This window comes from Pyrus communis, chromosome 4 (genome assembly GCF_963583255.1).
Source record: "Pyrus communis chromosome 4, drPyrComm1.1, whole genome shotgun sequence".
NCBI lineage: Eukaryota > Viridiplantae > Streptophyta > Magnoliopsida > Rosales > Rosaceae > Pyrus > Pyrus communis.
Window position 1 is genome coordinate 3321021 of NC_084806.1, and position 18163 is coordinate 3339183.

The 18163-nt window shown below is 37.7% G+C and overlaps 4 protein-coding genes across 7 annotated transcripts; 3 read left to right on the plus strand and 1 right to left on the minus strand.

Annotated features, from left to right (window-relative positions):
• Window positions 1-719: 719 nt before the first annotated feature.
• Window positions 720-6129, plus strand: LOC137730744 (choline/ethanolaminephosphotransferase 1-like). 2 transcript variants are annotated; one of them, XM_068469704.1, is made up of 19 exons: window positions 720-1041; window positions 1464-1667; window positions 2243-2252; window positions 2340-2390; window positions 2597-2674; window positions 2818-2893; window positions 3014-3036; window positions 3117-3217; window positions 3415-3509; window positions 3628-3696; window positions 3961-4030; window positions 4281-4344; window positions 4430-4470; window positions 4579-4663; window positions 4848-4910; window positions 5093-5151; window positions 5267-5319; window positions 5460-5532; window positions 5754-6129. In XM_068469704.1, the coding sequence occupies exons 2-19, from the start codon at window positions 1531-1533 to the stop codon at window positions 5773-5775; spliced, it is 1170 nt and encodes a 389-aa protein (XP_068325805.1). In that variant the 5' UTR covers window positions 720-1041; window positions 1464-1530; the 3' UTR covers window positions 5776-6129. The 2 variants fall into 2 exon arrangements, with proteins under 2 accessions (XP_068325805.1, XP_068325804.1); XM_068469703.1 differs by lacking the exons at window positions 720-1041; window positions 1464-1667 and having other exon boundaries at window positions 1690-2252; window positions 5754-5798; window positions 5908-6129.
• Window positions 6130-6193: 64 nt separating this feature from the next.
• On the minus strand, window positions 6194-8625 carry LOC137730746 (uncharacterized). Of its 3 annotated transcripts, none has more exons than XM_068469705.1 (8): window positions 8196-8625; window positions 7632-7712; window positions 7480-7539; window positions 7124-7167; window positions 6971-7013; window positions 6786-6857; window positions 6598-6699; window positions 6194-6517 (listed from the first exon to the last, which is right to left on the minus strand). In XM_068469705.1, exons 1-8 carry the CDS (start codon window positions 8547-8549, stop codon window positions 6398-6400), a joined length of 876 nt encoding a protein of 291 aa, XP_068325806.1. In that variant the 5' UTR covers window positions 8550-8625; the 3' UTR covers window positions 6194-6397. The 3 variants fall into 3 exon arrangements, 2 of the variants coding, with proteins under 2 accessions (XP_068325806.1, XP_068325807.1); XM_068469706.1 differs by having other exon boundaries at window positions 6375-6517; window positions 6606-6699; XR_011068210.1 differs by having other exon boundaries at window positions 6485-6517; window positions 6835-6857.
• Window positions 8626-13095: 4470 nt separating this feature from the next.
• Window positions 13096-14283, plus strand: LOC137731314 (uncharacterized). Its single transcript, XM_068470412.1, has one exon. The coding sequence runs from the start codon at window positions 13096-13098 to the stop codon at window positions 14281-14283; it is 1188 nt and encodes a 395-aa protein (XP_068326513.1).
• A 1943-nt stretch (window positions 14284-16226) lies between these two features.
• On the plus strand, window positions 16227-17839 carry LOC137732568 (uncharacterized). Its single transcript, XM_068471885.1, has 2 exons — window positions 16227-16561; window positions 16766-17839. Exons 1-2 carry the CDS (start codon window positions 16248-16250, stop codon window positions 17637-17639), a joined length of 1188 nt encoding a protein of 395 aa, XP_068327986.1. The 5' UTR covers window positions 16227-16247; the 3' UTR covers window positions 17640-17839.
• The last annotated feature ends 324 nt before the right edge of the window (window positions 17840-18163 follow it).

An 18163-nucleotide genomic window follows, 5' to 3' on the forward strand; every position in this document is an offset into this window, starting at 1 on the left:
AACGTACTTAGGAAGGTGCGGATCTTGGGGAGAATATGTTGACATCCTCCTATCATCAACAAGAAGATATTTTTTGGGTTTTAATTTTGTAGATAACGAATTTAATGTTAATTTATTTTCATTTTTTAGCGTGAATATATTGTTATATATAAAAATAGTGTTTATTTGATCATTGACCACATAAAAAATCCTCATTTTCTCTTTGGTTTTCTCTATTCAATGGCTTAAAAAACAATACTCAGGAGTCAAAGTGCACAAGAATAAGGGAGAAGCGTGCCATTCTATTTCAAATGTATACGTTAATATAAAAAATGAACTCATAAACTAGGTGTAGTACGCAATTTTTTTATAGTGCGTTGGAGTACAAGATTGTCCGATTTTCGATCGAAAGCATAAAAATCAAGATTTAACAAATAAAAAGTTTCAAGGTGTTCTGTATTTTGAAACACCATAGAATTTTTAAAAACAATGTTACATGTGATGTTAGTGACGTGATATCCGCATAATTTGGGTTACAAGAGAGATTTGTCATTGTGCCGAAAACATAGCTTAATATATTAAATGTCATAACACAAGTGATTGTAGACTTAAAAAGCAAAAAATTCAATTATTTGTATCATGACATTTGATATACGAAATGTACTTCTCGCACACTGAAAAATTTATCCCGTTGCAGAGAGCTTTTTTTAAAGTGATTTTTGAGCTATGAGAATCTTGACTAGAACCCCACGTCTTAGGTTCCCACATCTCCCAAAAGTATTGAAGAAATAAACGGGGTGAGGAGAAACAGCTCATCACTGACACGACCCGACCACACCTCCACGCTCAGACCACGGTTGGCGTTGGAGCCACTCGGTCACTGCCGACGATCACAGATTCGCACCGCCTTATGATCCTTCCTATAAAAATTTGATTAAAAAAAGGTCACTTTACCCAGAAAAAATCTACATTTTCCCCTTTTCTCTTTTGTTTCCGGCCAGCCGCTCATTTGCAGAACAACTCCCTTTCTCTGTTGAACCAACGATCTCAAGTTTCAAACAGGTAAACATTTTTTTTTTAAATTTAAATTTAGATTTTGTTTGTTCTTCTCGCGTTTCTCTGATCTGCTTCATTTGTCTGATTTGCAATTGATTTTGTGAATTTAGATCCGTGCATCATATATATCTACCATCCCATCCTCCCATTTTTTTGGGTACTTAATTTTATTCACAAAGTTTAGAGCTTTGAATGTTTTCTTTCTGTTTTGGAGAAAATATCTACTGGGTTGTATTCTTTCATTGTTTCTGCATTCTGGGCATTACCTAGGTGAGATGATTAATGTGTTGAATCACAAAAATTTGAATTTGGATTTTCATGTTGATCCAATTATCTTGGGGGCAAGTTTACAAGCATGTATGATTGTATTCAGTGATGGGTTTGTTCAGATGCGTGGATTGAGTTATTTCAGTTTGTTTTGATAGCAGGTTGGTTGTACTGAGGCTTATTTGGATTTTGTTTCGAAGCGAAAAATCGAAGCTTTATTTGGAAGAGATGGGGTATATTGGGGCACATGGTGTGGCTGCTTTGCATAAATACAAGTACAGTGGCGTGGATCACTCTTACACTGCCAAATATGTCTTGCAACCCTTTTGGAGTAGCTTCGTTAAAATCTTTCCTCTTTGGATGCCGTAAGTTTCTTAATCTTCTTCTATGATTTTATTGATTACTGAGTGTTATGATTGACTGAAGTTAAATTTATATACTCTTCTCTTTGGCTTTAATTGGTGGGTAAGGTCATGAGTTTTCTGGTGTTATAAGCGCTTATGTTTTGTTCTCGAATTTAGGTGCATAAGTTTTCTGTTTTAGTAGTTTCTGCTGAGTTTATCTTGGATTTATGTTATTCACTAGTCTACGTTTGATACATTTATTTTAAGAAAACTTCCAAATAGACAAGGCTGACAAGCAAACATTTGTAGTTTGCACGTCGAGTTCGAGATCTTTAGCTGACTTACTTCATGTAAATTTACAAACCCAGCGATATGCAGCTCTATTTTGCTTAGAAGATGTATACTTCCTTTAGTTGATATTGCGGACTTACAAGAATGAAAATTCATAGCATTTATTTTTCTGAGACTAGATAATCTCTCCTTAACTGATTATGATTTTTAACATCACCTGTTTGTGATTTTTGCTGATGTTTGCTAACGTTTTTCCTTTTTTCCTTGGTTTCTTCCCACGCTTCCGTTTCTGACTTTTTCTTCAGGCCCAACATGGTAGAGTGACCTTTACTCCAAACTATGCTTAATCATTTTTTGAAACTGTTGCCTTTTCATTGATGATTATGCTTTATTTTTTGCCAGATAACTTTAACAGGATTCATGTTCTTGCTCACATCCGCTCTGCTTGGCTATGTGAGTGGTTTTTTCTTATCATCTTTTAATTTTCTGCTGTTAGGTTTTCCTGTTTATAATGCTAATCTTTTAACTCAAGCTTCACATTTAGTTTTAAAAATGTTCACATTTATCTTTTACTCGGGTTACGGTGTGCATGATGCTTAAAATGGGAATGTTATTACTTAGTAAGCTTCCCATGAATTTGTGTTATGTGTTTTTCCCAGATATATTCACCACGACTGGATTCAGCTCCTCCTAGATGGGTTAATTTCACTCATGGATTGCTACTTTTCTTATACCAGGTTTGCTTAAATACATCCAAGCAGAGTTGCCTTTGATTTTTCTGCGGTGTCCTCTTTATTGTTACACATTGCTATTCTATTTCTATCTTCATTGTCTCATTTTCTATCACTTTCCTGTTTGACCTTTTTCACAAAAATCTTAGACCTTTGATGCCGTTGATGGGAAACAAGCAAGACGGACAAATTCGTCAAGTCCACTGGGGGAACTTTTTGACCATGGTAATGCACTGCTATCATGTTTTTTTTTTTTTTTTTTTTTAATTCCTTCTTCTATTGCCTTTGTACATTCACAATTGAATATTGATGATTTATATTCTGGCGGATCTCAATGAATTGCAGGTTGTGATGCCCTTGCCTGTGCGGTATGTGTCTTCGTCTTTTCTGGTCATTTGGTACCCTGGAATTCAAGTTTCTCTTTCATGTTTTATATGTGTTTGTTTAGTTCGAAGCATTGGCCTTTGGAAGTACTGCGATGTGTGGAAGATCTACTTTCTGGTTCTGGGTGATTTCAGCTGTTCCATTTTACTTTGCTACTTGGGAGTCGTAAGTTGTCCAGCTGAGTTTGATTTTGTTATTAGTCATTCGGGAATATACCAACTTTTTTTTTTCTTGGGGAAAGGAGTGGGGGAGTGGGTTGATTCGATATGCTAGCATATAAGTTTGTTCACTCCATGACCCTGCAAAGAATATTTCATATGCAAAAATAGAATGTGTTCTGATTTATGACTTTGTTGATCCAGTTACTTTACCAATACCCTAATCCTTCCTGCTGTTAATGGACCCACGGAGGGTCTAATGCTGATATATTTTGCCCATTTTTTCACAGCTATCGTTGGTAAACTCCTAATTTCATTCTGCTACTCAACTTGTATGTACAGCTTGAAGATAACTTCTAAACCAATATCTAAAAACTCTTCTTTTCTCTAAGTACATTTATTTCTTTACATTTTCAGGTTCTGAGTGGTGGGCTCTACAATTTGGAAAGTCTTTGCCTTTTCTGAGTTGGGTCCCCGTTCTTAGTGGTAAGGCTGAGCCTAATTTAATTGATACCATACAAGTGATATTTGGCATCAAACACTACATTTTGCGAGACTTCACTGCATGCTATATTTCCATATTTAATTTGCAGTACCTATCTATATAGAGCTCAATGTCTCTTTGAAATGTATGCGGTTTGATTACCTTTTTTATATTTGTTGTGGATGACTATTTCTTTGGCTGCTTCACAACATATACTACTTCCATTGCAGTTGGTCTGAAATTTAATTCCTTTTTTTTTACTTCAGAAATCCCAACATACAAAGCTGTGTTGTATCTAATGATAGCTTTTGCTGTCATCCCAACGCTCACATTCAAGTATGTAATTTTCTGTTCCCTAATTTTTTGAAATTTGAGTCTAACTTTCTCATGTGTAATAATTCTTTCTGTTTTTTCTATTATAACTTAATCCTGAGCTCTTAATACATGTATCATGACTTTTTCAAAGTTTACCACTTCCCCAAACTATTCATGTGTCAGAGGCTCGGAGATCACGTATAAACTTAAGAATAGTCCTTTGAAGGCCATTAGACACTTGGACCTTATGTTGGATTATGCTTGTGTGCAGTGTGTCCAATGTTCATAAGGTTGTTCAAGCAAGGAAAGCAAGTATGCTATTGGCACTGGCAATGGTATTGCTTTTTTCTTTTGGATTTTATGTTAGCTCTAGACACTTGATTGGCCTAATAATGGGTGTTTCATGTTGTTTCCTCTCAGATTTACCCTTTTGTAGTCCTTTTGGTAGGAGTTTTGGCATGGTATGTCTTTATACTTTGCATCCACCCCCGTTTTTTTCCCTTAAAATTCTTGCTATTGTTTTATTTCTTTTAAAAAATGGTTGCAAAGTAGTAATAATTTATTTGCAGGGGTTACTTGTCACCAGCTGACATTATGGGGAACTATCCACATTTAGTCGTTCTGGGAAGTGGGCTTGCTTTTGGGTACCTTGTGGTAAGATATCCGTGTTTGTTTTTAACTGTATCTTTTGAAAGTGTGGTTTGTCCATCTCGAATGTAATTGCTTACTATCGGTGCTGTGAGTGTGCTAGATTTCCAATGTCGTTCTAAGGGGTTTTGTAGACAACCAAATTGTTTATTCTACCATTGTTGTTGAAAGGAAAGCTCTGTTTTGGCAGGGAAGATTGATTCTTGCGCACTTGTGTGATGAGCCAAAGGGTTTGAAAACTGGAATGTGCATGGTATGTAACAATCCCAAAACTGCTGGAAATTTACGGTCTGTTGAGTGTGTTATTCTGGAAACGCTGAAATAGCAGCATCATATTTCTCAGAATTGGTTAATATCGACAACTTCTGCATGGTTTTTTTTTATAATTCAAGACCAGATTATATTACCAACTTCAATATTTATTATTCTGTGCAGTCATTGTTGTATCTTCCATTTGCCATTGCAAATGCACTCACAGCTAAACTGAACGATGGGTATGTTGTATTTGATATAATGTCGTGAGCTCTTTAAGTAAAAACGTGATTCTTCTGTTCTTGATAGTCTAGATGTTTCTGATTTCTTGAACTTCTGTGTACCTTTTTGTTGCAGAGTTCCTTTGGTTGATGAGAGCTTGGTTCTTCTTGGTTACTGTGCATTTACAGGTATGGCAATTTGTTATGAAGGTCCGCGTATTGGAAATACATGACACACTACCATTTTTATGGATGTAGTACGTACTTACGAATTTCATTACATGGCACCATGCCTCATGGCTGAATTTCACTTTTTTTTCTGAATGCAGCGACGCTCTATCTTCACTTTGCAACGTCAGTCGTTCACGAGATCACAACAGCCTTGGGAATCTATTGCTTTAGGTGAGAATGTGTGTTTCATTCAAAATCGAAGCATGTTACTCACCAAGTCCAAATAATTTTTTGACCAATACAGCCTGAAATTTGATTGAGCAGTGTTCTGTGCTCATTCTTTCACCTAGACGACAGTTTGCTTCTGTTCACCGAGTTTTGTTCCTTTTCTTTGGAGTGCCAATTGATACCGTACTTTTGATCCTAACTTGCGGTTTCTTGTTGAATTACAGGATAACTAGGAAGGAAGCTTGAGTGATGCTGGTGTCAACTTTAGGGTACCTTTTATTCTCGGTTCATGTATTGTTACGATAAATATAACATTAGAAATACTGACATTGCATCCATTTTCTCCTTTCTCGACGTCTTTTTCAATTTTTGTTTCAGCCCTGCGGGCTAAGTCGAGAATGATGCAGCTCGAGCGAGGTTTCTCGTCGGTATAATTTTGCTAAGATGAGCGCATAGAGTGATTAAAATCCATTTCAATTCATTCTTGCTGTTGTATAAGATTACGTTTTGTTTCTTTCCGAATAGAGTTACCGATTTAGGCATATTTTCTCTTCGCTTTGATGCATCATTTGAAATTTATGCAAGTACCAAGTTTGAGCATCCGATGGTGTCCGCTTTTTCTTCTCTTTCACCTCCGTCTATTCGATGATAACAAAGGGAAAAAAGTCGCAAAATGCGAGCAGTGGCTATCGACGTTTGCCTGTTTTCGATACAAAACGTAGTTTTATGTTTACATGACAGGAATGTAATCAAACAATGACGACTAATGTGACGATACGTGATACTGAATCTTCGCCACGGTCTCACTTACAGAAACGAAACCAAAGTTGCGGTTTTTTTTCCGACCTATAACATATGGGAAGTCAAATTATATAGCCTTCTCCAGCCATCTTGGCAATCGTAACGATGCTTTCATCCCGAGCCTCGTAAGGAACACGGAATACAATAGGTGGAGCAAGAACATGAAGGATCCGCTATTAATAAACACCTGTTACAAATATAAAGCCTTAATACTTCAGGATATAAAGAGCGTGCGTGTGCGAGAGAGAGAGAGAGAGAGAGAGATACCAGAGTACCAAATAAGGCATAAATCGCTTCCATTGACGGGACTGAATAGATGCCCGATGCAGTAAATATGAATGTTAGGGAAGCATGAATGTTTATAGTGATCTGCAAGCAAACCAAATCACAAACAAAAAACATATCAAATCTCGGTACTGCATAAAACGAATATCAAACAAAGGATAATTAATTACCAAAGCAAGTATGTTTTCACTTATCAAGAATGACAATATCAAGACATACCCTACAGCACCCAGTGATCGAACCTGCACACATAATAAAACTGTTACCATCAACTAAAGCGCTTTAACTGGTTAAGAGACAACCACTGCTTCGAACAGATTCAATGAACTTTGGGGGATAAGGGAGAAAACATTACAATTGTGCACAAGAAAATTGAAAGACACCAGTTTGCTCCTAACCTGAGAAATTGAAACATAACAGTTAAAACTGAAGTAGACTCACTGTAAAACCGTGATGTCAAAAAAGTAATCCGTAGCCACTGCGTAAACTAATTTGAATCACTTCATACCTCCATAAACTTCCCATTGTAAAACCAACCAAACCGTGCTTTAGCTGCACAAGATAATTAATTAGCATGTTAAGTGCAAATCATACGGTTCTCACCAAAATTTTTAAGAAAAAAAAGTTCAAAGTAAAAGCGACAGTGGCTAGAACAACAATGAACTAGCCAGTCCACCTTGGTCAATCGGTATGGATCACTAATCTGGAATGGTTTGAGAACTATGAAATTATCTCAGCTATTCTATGAGAGGAGAGATTCCCAAGTATTAAGAAGCAACTTTTTTGAACACGAAGAATCAGAAAATTGTCATACATACTAATTCACAATAATGAGAACAACAACAGGACAGATAGCACGCTCACCAAATAGGTTAAAGCTTTCACCGGACCAGACAAGACTAGCAATAGCATAGTTGTTGCAACCTAACACGATCAGAAAACAATGGCAATTATGTAATGAAAACACCACATCAATCTCTAAGTTTAAACATGGTGGGTCATTGATGATCACAAACCATAGTTTTTCTTCCAGTAGCGATGCCCCACCTCATTGAGGTGATCACTATCGGCAGCGAGAAGAAGCAGCCAAAGTAATCCTGCACGAAAACCAAACCTTTTTAAGATAACCTATACTAGAATGCATAACCTCTCGTTAGCCCTATGCCTCTTAGGCTCTTATCATTACGTCTTCCACCACTAGCAGGCGTTTTCCGAAAACATCACAGATAATCACAGCGAAGTTCTTGCATAACCCAACATGAGTACACTAGTTACACACTCAAATTCATACCAAAAACAAAAGAAATTGAAAAATTAACTTATGAGGATTTAAACGTTAGAACCAAATAGCTATCATACAGTTCAAAACTTGTTTTTGTATATCTCTGCAACCAATCAAAGATTGAAACAATGTAGCCTAATACCAACTGAAGAACTACAAATATGAAAAGGCTGCTCCTTTATAACGCAAGAACAGTAACAAAAACACCATAGATTACAAAATCTACAAAATTAAAACTGTTAATTTGGGTTTTTCTCTAAATTATCAGAAAGCCAAATTTCAGTCCAACCCAACGAACCTCAATTGCGAGAGAATTGCTGAGGAAGTACACCAGGCCAGTGAGAGCAGCAAACATGGAGCACTCCACCAACGCTAACGTCTTCTTATAAACGACGCCGTCCGGCGACAAGTCTTCGAGCTCGGTCGAAATTTCAGTGCTTTCTTCCTCATTTCTACAAAGCGACGACGTTTGGATTCCTGCTGCCCTGAGAAATTTGCAGGGGGGGTTGGATAGCAAAATTGGGGAAGACGAAAAGGGGTTCGGCTTGGGGGAAAATTTGACAGTTTGAGAGGTGGGAGAGAGAGAGTGGAGAGGGGTAGTTTGGGAAATGAGGAAAGGTGGGGGGAGGTGGTGGACTTGCAGAGGAATCATGGAGATGGAGGTCACAGAGAGAGAAGCTCGAGAGCGGGAGAGAAGCTTTAGATTGGGCTTAATGGGCCGTCAAAATTTTGGGCTGGTTTAGTCCGGTTTGGGTGTGAATCTTTTATATTTATTTTAAGGGTTCTATGAGCGTTGTGCACCCCATAATTTGATCAATGCACTCATTACCTTATTGCACTGATTTAATAATTTAAAAAATCTTGTAACAAAAAAATAATTTACAGAAATCAAAGAGATTAAATAATAGAAGGAGCAATATAATTTTTTGGACATTGTATGATTTGTATCTCAATCATTGGATTCTTGATGAATTAGATATTGTAGTTTTACACAGTAACATTAGCTGAAAATGTGGTATGAATAATATTATTCATTTCACACGAGCTGAAAATTCTTTTCAAACAAAACATTAAAAAAAATTGTTCAAATTGAATGTTAAAAAATTATTAAATCTTTGCTTTGTTGGATGTGGGGCGCACAGGAAAGGATATAATTAATAACGAGGATTTTTCGAGGTAAGTCGGAGTGGTTTTGAATGAAGATAAAATGAGAGATAATAGGTTAAGGCTTTTGGGCATGTGAACTGAAGACCTACAAATGATTTGATTAGAAAATACGACTATGAGACGAAGTCTCTGGACAAACAGGGTAGACGAAGATATAGGAAGACTTGGAAATAGACTTTAAGAAAAGGTATGAGCACTTGGAACTAATGGAAGACTTGACGTAAAATCGAGCGTAATGTTGTTCTAGAATTTATATAATCGACGTCAATTAGTAAGATAAGACTTGATTATTGTTGTTGTTGTAGACTCTTTTTCCTTTTTATGAAAAATGAAAATTTATAAAAAGGAAATTTGGGTACAACGTTCAAGCTAAGCATTGAATAATTAGGAAAAGCTTGGGCAAAAGCACATGGGAAAGAAAGTGCATGTCAGACAAGAAGCATGTTTCTATAAAATCTGCAGGTAAAATTTGTACCTAATCATAGGCGTATTCAAAACAAAAGCAATCTTATGATCCCAAAACATCATTAATTTGCAGCACAACAAAATAATTATTCGAGGCAGCAGAGCAATGGAAAACATCATGATTACCACAATTCCAACATTCTCTTGTTTTTTGTTAAATTAAATTAAAGAAAACATTCTTTTGGTATATAATTGTTTGTGTCCCAATCCTTGCAAGGGGATCTGCATGCCTTGGGCGTGCGACCTTTGCTATTATTTCCACCTCCATTTTTCTTTCTGCTATTGGTTTTGTTAGAGAGAGGAGAAATAACATTGGAACGGGATGTGAGTGTGACAGTATCTAAAATCAATTATGTGATATATATGGCTAAAATTTATCATGTGTCGTCAAGTGTTTTATTTTACTTATATAACATCGAGTGATTGTTTTAGAATATTGCTCCTTTTTTGTAACATAACATTTAGGTGGAGGAGAAGCTACCCCATCCTGGGGCTAGGACGTAACACAAGCCTTTTTTAGGACTTAGAGAGGGGGTCTTGGCCCCTTTTTTTATTTTTACAGATCGCCAACTAAGATGGATTGTCAGCAAAGTGACTCGAACCTAGGTTTTGGTCTACCGAAGAAAATGATCCTTACCAACTCAATCATCCCTTGTTGGTTAACATTGCTCTATTTTTTAACATTCTAGTTGCATGTAAAATTTTCTCCAACTCAAGTGTAGGATTAAGTTCAACAAAAGTAAGACACGCAATTTGACTTAATGAAGTTGTTTTCTCCGTCTTCCATTTGTTGTTTTCTTTCTGTTTTCTTGTGTGCTTCAAATTTAGGTAGGACTAAAAGGGATTTGTACCTAACTCATATTCCAATTCCATGTCAAATCATTTTCTAACAGTTAATCAGATGGAGATTGAAGCTTAACCAACTTTATTGGACTTCTCCATAATTAGACTCAAATTCCAGGTTTGAAATGCAACATAAATTATAAAAAATTTCGTGCTTGTGACAATATGTCCCGCAAGAGGCACTAATTAAGTGAAATTTATTTTCACTAATTAAGTGCAACATAAATTATTTTCACTAATTAAGTGAAAATAAGCTTCTTTATTTATTTTTTATTTTTTATTTTTATGAAAATTGAGTGTCGCTAGACTAAATTATCATAATTATTATTTGTAGGATAAAATTTTGAGTAAAGTTCTAGACCATGTTATCCGTAGATCAAATCTTACAAAAGTGTAATACTTATATTTACTAGGTTTAGCGCTTATACTAAAAGTTTATCACCACATAAACACAAACAGACGATGAAGATCGATCCAAGGAGGAACACGACAAATTCTGATCACATACGATGATGCCACATGTAAAAGGTTGTGATGATGAAATAGTATGAATGTGAGTTTACACACAAAAAAGGGTCCCGCGATTATGTTCATGAGTTGTGAAGAGACGTGAATGTGAATCTCAGCTACTCCAACCCTCCACGGCACGTCAAACCCCATTTCATTTGCTTCTGTTTTTCATTGTTTGTTTGATGCATACACAAACCGGAATCACAAAAAATAACTTGTGAAAAACGAATTTACTGTCATATAATATTTTAGTTTAGTAAACAAGAAGTCAAAATGACCATAAATCGGTTTTATAGAATTCATCTTATAACACTCGGGTGTGAATCCATCTTGAGGCAAAGTTGATCAACTGACCCACACAAGCTGAGAAATCTTACATGAAAAGGTGGGTGTTGCCCTTTGAACCTTGAAGGTTATCTTCCAACTGCTCTACGAATTGCCTCTATGAGCTTGGAGAGAGCACTGCTAGTCTCATGCTTCTATGTGTGTTGCTATGTGCATTTGTTGATATACTCACTCGGCATATGTTGATATTTGTTGGTATGCTTGCTTAAAAGCTATTGACATTAGTCGACGTACCCATTCTAAAGTTTTTATCATCTATCGATAAGCGTGCAATATGACTTGACAAATAACTTCAGCTTTCCAAAGCTCGATGCAATATTAATTTGCATGCTATTTCGTCAAAATTTTTGATGCGGCTTTCTTACTAACCCCCAATAATATTTCCTGATTCCGCCGCCCATTACAATCAAACGTGACTGATGCAACCATTATAGTCGGCATTCAACGTATGGCTTTGCGACTTTGAAGCCTAACCAGGTTTTAGAGCGTAGCATGCTTCGCATCAGCATGGATGCTAATGCAGCCTAACGTATCATTGTCGTTTATTTTTGTAGTAAATGGTGTCAACGACATAGGTAGAGTTGTCGGTGGTACACGTGGGCAACATCCACAAGAAAAAGACATGGGAGGAGATTGTGTCTTGATGAATGATTGTAGAATGTCAAAAGCATGCGGACAAATGAGTATGCGTGCTTCACTCATGTTCCACTCTCACTTCTCTTATGGAATAAACAAATTTACCATCAATTTAATTAGTATGGCACTATGATTTATACAATTGAGTAATATTACGACCAGTCGTTAATTAGTGTCACATCTCACATCAACACTCAATAGATAAGATTGATTCACACGCGAGAATATTATCTTAATATAATTTATAATGGAGTTTCTAGTTGCACTCACACATAAATAATTTTTTACTGTCAAATGCATGTGAAATCCATAATGCATCAAACACGAATAAACGTAAGTACGTGACACAATCCTCCAGTATAATTTACCAGTTAATTGAAAAACAGGTAAATCTTGCACCAATAAAGGAGAGGGGGGGGTATGAAAACCTTGAGGGAAAAAAAGAAGTTGACGAAACAGATTGAAAAGCTTGATGGATTTATAGACCTTATGATCTATAGACTTTACTTGCAATAAGAAGCATGGCTATATATCTATAATTTTATATGTCGAGTGAAGAACGGTGGCTTTGGTGGGTCTGGTAAAGCACTGAACTGATGGTATAAACAGGATTGAAATCCTTTTCGAATTTTGCACTATGGAACTCGCGAATCAAATAATTCGGATCGTTCAATTTAAATTTTGTGGTTCCTCTTTTAAATTGTCTGTATTGCTCGAATCGTGGGCCTCTAGAGTGTGAGATCCGAAGAGAATCTTATAAGGTATTAGCAAATGCACGCAGAAACAGTAGAAATTTATGAAAAAGTAACTTCACTGATTTTACTCGAGTTTGCTGTAAAATTCACTTCCCTACACAATAATGCCTGCAGGGGGGGCTTTAGTGCTTTTCTTGCATCACTCCTTTTTCTTCCCTCCCACTGTTTTTCAGGAAAGCAAAACGTAAAGTTGACGCCTCCTACTCCCTCCCATCTATCAATTCAATCCAATTCAATTTCCCATTCAATCACTCCAAAAATCTCACAGCCATTCTTGGTTTACTTGAACTTCCCAAAAAACCCTCCTCACCATTCTTTCAAATTCAAGTCCCGCATAGCTTTTTGGAGCTGGCATTCGATCTTTCTTCAAAATCCCATCAAAATTTTATATTTTTCTCACATACCCTTTTTCTTTTGAAGCTTTATCTTCTCAGAGATCGAAGCTTTATTATTGTTCCTTGAAGTGGCGGAGAAGCCATGAAAGAGAGAGGCAAAGCTGTGGAAACAGCTCACGACAATATCGACATGGAGTACTACTCTTCGTCCGAAATGCCGTGTCGAAGACACCCAAATTCGTCTTCCGTGGGGATATGCGCATTCTGTCTAAAAGATCGTCTACTCCAGCTGGTCTGCTCCGACTGTGGCGAGCAGCGCCTCTCCTCCTGCTCCTGCTCCGCCGTCTCGTCAAACCGCAACTCCACCGTGGAGGTTGGCAGCGTCGGCAGAGTCTCGTTTCTGATCGAGAACGAAAAGCACGAGTCTTTACAAAAACCCAACAAAACCCAAGAGAAAGAAGACGTCGTGGTGCTCCGGAGAAGCAGCAGCAGCTGCGTCGAGATCAAGAAAAGTAATTTTTGGAGATTTGGGAGGTTTTTTCGGAAGAAGAGATCGGAAAAAGATGGTGGGAATACGAGTGTTGGTGGGTTTGATGAGAAAAGTGAGATGTGGCTGGTGGATCATATGGGGGTGTCGAGATCAAGGTCTCTCTGCAGTTTCAGAGGTGGGGCACTCTTAGGATCGGAGGACGGCGGGGAACATTTGATGGTTTCCGCCGCCAGGAGCTCCATTTCTGCTGCGAGAAGCTCGAGCGTTACTACTGCCGGAATGGTTCTGGATTCTGGAAGAAAGAGTGGATTTAGTGAAGGGAGAAAGAGTGGATTTAGTGAAGGTAGAAAGAGTGGGTTTAGTGAGGGGAGAAAGAGTGGATTCAGTGAAGGGAGAAGGAGCGGATTTAGTGAAGCGGAGCCGAGAAAAAGCGGTTTCGATGGTGAGAAGAAAGATGAAGTTGTAGGGTTTACCGGGGCAACGAAACGCGTTTTTTCGCTGAAGGAGAGTGATTTCGGTATGGATGAATCGGGGTTTATCGATTTGAAGCTCGATTACGCGGCGGATTCGAAGCCGGAGTTTTCTGGCATGAGGATGAGGAGCATTGCAGATGGAGAGACTGTTTTTGGGAGCATGAGAAGGAGTGAGTTTGTGGGAGGTGAATGTGATGAGGGATCATTTGGTATTTACAGGCATGGTGGTTCTTGTAGATTGACAGTGGATGAGAGGGGGATAAAGAGGGGGAGGAAAAGTTTGAAGGGATGGAGGTGGATTTTCAGGCATCATCCAAGCTGGGGAAGTAGTAGGAAGAAAGATGAAGATTTAATGTTCAAAACTTAACTGTGTCTTTCTGTGCTTTACAAAAATAATGTTTGTTCGTTTGATTTTCTTGAAGCCCTCCATTTGTAGTTAGTCACTAGTTACACATTTACTGCCAAGATTTTCCCCTTTGTATTTATGTTGATGTTGGTGAATGCTAAAAGGATGTAGCTCATACTAAATGAGACATTGCAGAAGTCGGTTAGGTCAGTCCGTCGAGACAGGTAGTCCGTCTCATCCTCATTCATTACATACCGCCTTGTCCAAAGATAAATTAGGTTTGCAGAACATAAAAACAAAGAAAGAAAGCAAAGGTCTTGTAAATTTTCAGCTTATATTGATGCTGCTTTACTGATTAAATGGTATTAATTACTTCAGATCAGAGTGTTTTGAAATATTTATGTGTAGACCGAGTAGGTTTCAGAAATGCATATATTTGCCTGGATCTTATAAAGTTGTAACCTTTGGAATTTCAGGGACACCAAAAAGAGCATGTCCCCTTTTCTTTTTCTCCATTTATCAATAAAGGATGGTTGGCCCAAGATAAAATGCATAGCCAGAGAAAGAAGAGATTGTCTTTTTTCAACTTTTTGATGGATGCAACCAGGACTTGCTGTAATCAGACAGGGACTAGTCACTGGTCCTCATGCGAAGTTGAATGTTGGGTCACACTTGCATAAGATCCATTGTTTTGCTTTGGAAGCAACAACGGAGTCTTGTAGTTGAAGAATTTGGGTTGGGCTGTTTGACCACCTAGCTTGTCGACTCTCTTACAAAAGAATGGCTCTCAAGGGTCCAGCACTTAAACGTCTAGACGAGGCGGAGGCAGGCTTAGGTTTTTTTTCTTTAAAATTATGAAATTTGTTATATAATATATAAATAAATATTTATTCATGTTTAAAAAAAAATAAAATAAAACATAATCGTATTAGGATACATAAATTACAAAATATAATACAAAATAAAAGTTATAAATTTTTTGTTTAAGTGAAAGTCGCAAGTTAGGCGGAAGCCTAGATAGATCTAGGCGCTATTTCTTAGTTTTTAAACGCTTAAGAATTTATCGTGACCGTGTTGAGCCGCCTAGCGCCTAAAGGCTTAGGTAGGAATTTTTAGACCATTCATGCAACTTTTGATGCATACAGATTAGCTGGATGGTTGAATTGCCTACTGAGAACTAGTCCGACACACCCCACAAAAGAATGACCTTACTGTATTGGGGTACTGTTCAACCTTATGCAAATACAATTTTTAACGCACACGAATTAACTGGATGATCCAATTGTCCTACTAAAGAATTTCTCATCCTGTAAACGTTGAACTTTTATTGTTTAATCTCTTCTAAGAAAATTCTTGAGTCCAACTTCCGGACCACATAACTCGTAGAACACACCTTACGAAAGATACTCGACCTCACACGTTTGTTTCTACTACCATGTAAGGGATGCCGCAAGCAAAAAGCCTTCCTCACAAAAGAACATGCCCAATTCCGGAAAAGGGTCCGGCCCACTTTCGGAAAAGAATCCTCGCCGGATCCTTTTTTAAAGAATTCAATGATCGTGATCGTTCATCGTATATCGTGCGATCAGTTTTCATTATGTACTATTTATATTTAATTTTAAATTTTAAATTTTAAAATGATTTCTGACCGCACGATATACGATAAACGATTACGATCATATGATTTCTATGATCCTTAAAAAAAAATCCGGAAAAGATTCTCTAACCCCAATTTCAACCCACAACAACACCCTTGGCTGCATGCGTTACACGCCTCATCTTATCAAGAACGGAGATTTTCTCACCTAATAATAATTGTCAACATTCAATGGATAAATAAAATATTCAAATAATAATCAAACAAACATTGACCAAGTCAAATGCTAGAAGTCGTTTACCCTCCAAGACAAACTTATAAAGCACAAGAAACCATTTCCCTTTTTTTTCAAAAACAAAGAGAAAAATCAGACTGAAATTTCTGGAAAATGTATGTGACAAGGCGTCTGTCGATGTACAAAAAGTCTCCTGCTGATCTCTCACTGCCTCCGCCGGAGGGTCCAAACTCCGGCATTCTTGTCATCAAAGACGAAGAAACGACATGCTGTTTCGGGTTATCGAATATCGATACGATTAAAGAGCTGCCTCTCCCTCAGAACAAGAGCCTTGAGCTTTACTATGCCGTTGGGTTTTATCCCAACAGAGAGCTTCAGTTCCACAGTGTTTTCTTCATCCCAGTTCTTGGTCAGCCCCTGTCTTCCAACCGCTACTATGCAGTATATCCATTTGGGAAGGATAGAGGGTAAGTTTTTTTTATTCGAGCGATATTCTAATTAATGTAATTTAAATTACTGTAAGATGAATTCGAACACGACTGGAGAAGGATAGTAGAGGATATATCATAACATTTCGTTTCTAAAAAGACACATTCTTGGTCGACACACTGCCTTTGCTAATTGACGTAATGAGGGAGAGTTATAACTTATAGCATGATTTTGTTTTGCAGGGAAGGGTACACAAGCGCAAGCGAGTATTCCATGGACATGGAAACATGCTGCTTCGACAGCTGCACCAACGATGTACTACCGCAACGTTTTGATCCCAATAACATGTATCAGCAATACAAGATTAATCTTCACAAAAAGGTTATCAATATTTCAGGTGGTTTTGTGGCCAGATCAATGGCTAAAGATGGGTTCCCTCCGGAGGCATTGTGGAGGAGAGGGTGGAAACTCACAAGCTCAACATCGCCCGGATTTGAACTAGGTGATGCACCGGGCCTAGACACCGCCCTACGTGCCCGTCTCCCGGATTTTAATTTCCCACTAAAGAATGTGGTTGTAGGGAAATGGTACTGTCCATTCATGTTTGTTAAGGAAGGGACACCGCAAACGTTGATAGACATAAGGAACAGATCAATGTACTATGAAATGACACTTGAGCAGAGGTGGGAAGAAGTATTTGTGAAGGATCATAATTTTCAGTGTGGTGAAGGCAATGCTGCGGGTGTGGATTTTGTTGTGCAAAGCGAAGTGGTTATGGTTGGAGGGAGGGAAGGCAGGTGTGATGAGAAAAATGTGGGGGATGATGGGTTGGTGTTGTATAGGAGTTTGAACAATGTTGGGCGAGAGACAAGGGTAGGGGTGAGTGTAGCAATTTATGAGAGGATGAAGTGGGAGCAAGGGAGGGTTGGGTGGGTGGGGGGAGAAGAAGGGACAGTGAGAGTTGAGAGGGTTGAGGACTATGGAGGGGTGGGTGAGTGGAAGAAGTTGGGATTTTTTGTATTGGTTGAGAGGTTTGCTTTGAAGAGAATGGATGGGAACTTGGTTTTTAGTCATGATTTCAGGCACACTCATCAGATTAGGACTAAATGGGAATGAAATTTTGTCTTTTTTTTTGTGTTCTACATATGCTATTTTTGTATCAAATTTCAGATTTTGCATCCCAAACAAATTTTCAGATGGGGTATTTGAACATTGTTCTAGCTTATGGACTTAGTATGCCTTTTGAAGTACTTTTTTGATTTATGAAAGTGTAAATTTACTTGTATATTACAAACCCATTGATCTAAGAAACGCATTTGAGGAATGTTCACATAATTTTGATCAATGTTGTTTACAATGTCCCATGTTCACACAAAGTGTACATTTACTTATGATCTAATATACAAAAGTAGATAAAAAAAATTTGTCCGACAGTTGAATCAAGTGGACTATTCTACACACTCGCACAAGTCTAAGGTCATCATATTAGAGTATGTACCTACATAGAGTTAAGTGGTACTTAAATATAGAGGATTTCACCTTGTGAGTAGATTAGACAGTTCACGTGATCCGACTATCGGAAACAAAAATTTCTCCTAAAACTGAGCCTGATTCTTAGTTCGAAGCCAGATTTGTTACAT

Coding starts and splice junctions, on each gene's coding strand:
- LOC137730744 (XM_068469704.1), top strand. CDS start 1,531: ATGGGGTATATTGGGGCACATGGTGTGGCTGCTTTGCATAAATACAAG. Junction 2,391..2,596: donor CATCCGCTCTGCTTGGCTAT/GTGAGTGGTTTT, acceptor TGTTTTTCCCAG/ATATATTCACCACGACTGGA. Junction 3,510..3,627: donor TTTTTTCACAGCTATCGTTG/GTAAACTCCTAA, acceptor TTACATTTTCAG/GTTCTGAGTGGTGGGCTCTA.
- LOC137730746 (XM_068469705.1), bottom strand. CDS start 8,549: ATGATTCCTCTGCAAGTCCACCACCTCCCCCCACCTTTCCTCATTTCC. Junction 7,540..7,631: donor CTACTGGAAGAAAAACTATG/GTTTGTGATCAT, acceptor TGATCGTGTTAG/GTTGCAACAACTATGCTATT. Junction 6,858..6,970: donor CAATTTTCTTGTGCACAATT/GTAATGTTTTCT, acceptor TTATGTGTGCAG/GTTCGATCACTGGGTGCTGT.
- LOC137731314 (XM_068470412.1), top strand. CDS start 13,096: ATGAAAGAGAGAGGCAAAGCTGTGGAAACAGCTCACGACAATATCGAC.
- LOC137732568 (XM_068471885.1), top strand. CDS start 16,248: ATGTATGTGACAAGGCGTCTGTCGATGTACAAAAAGTCTCCTGCTGAT. Junction 16,562..16,765: donor CCATTTGGGAAGGATAGAGG/GTAAGTTTTTTT, acceptor TTTGTTTTGCAG/GGAAGGGTACACAAGCGCAA.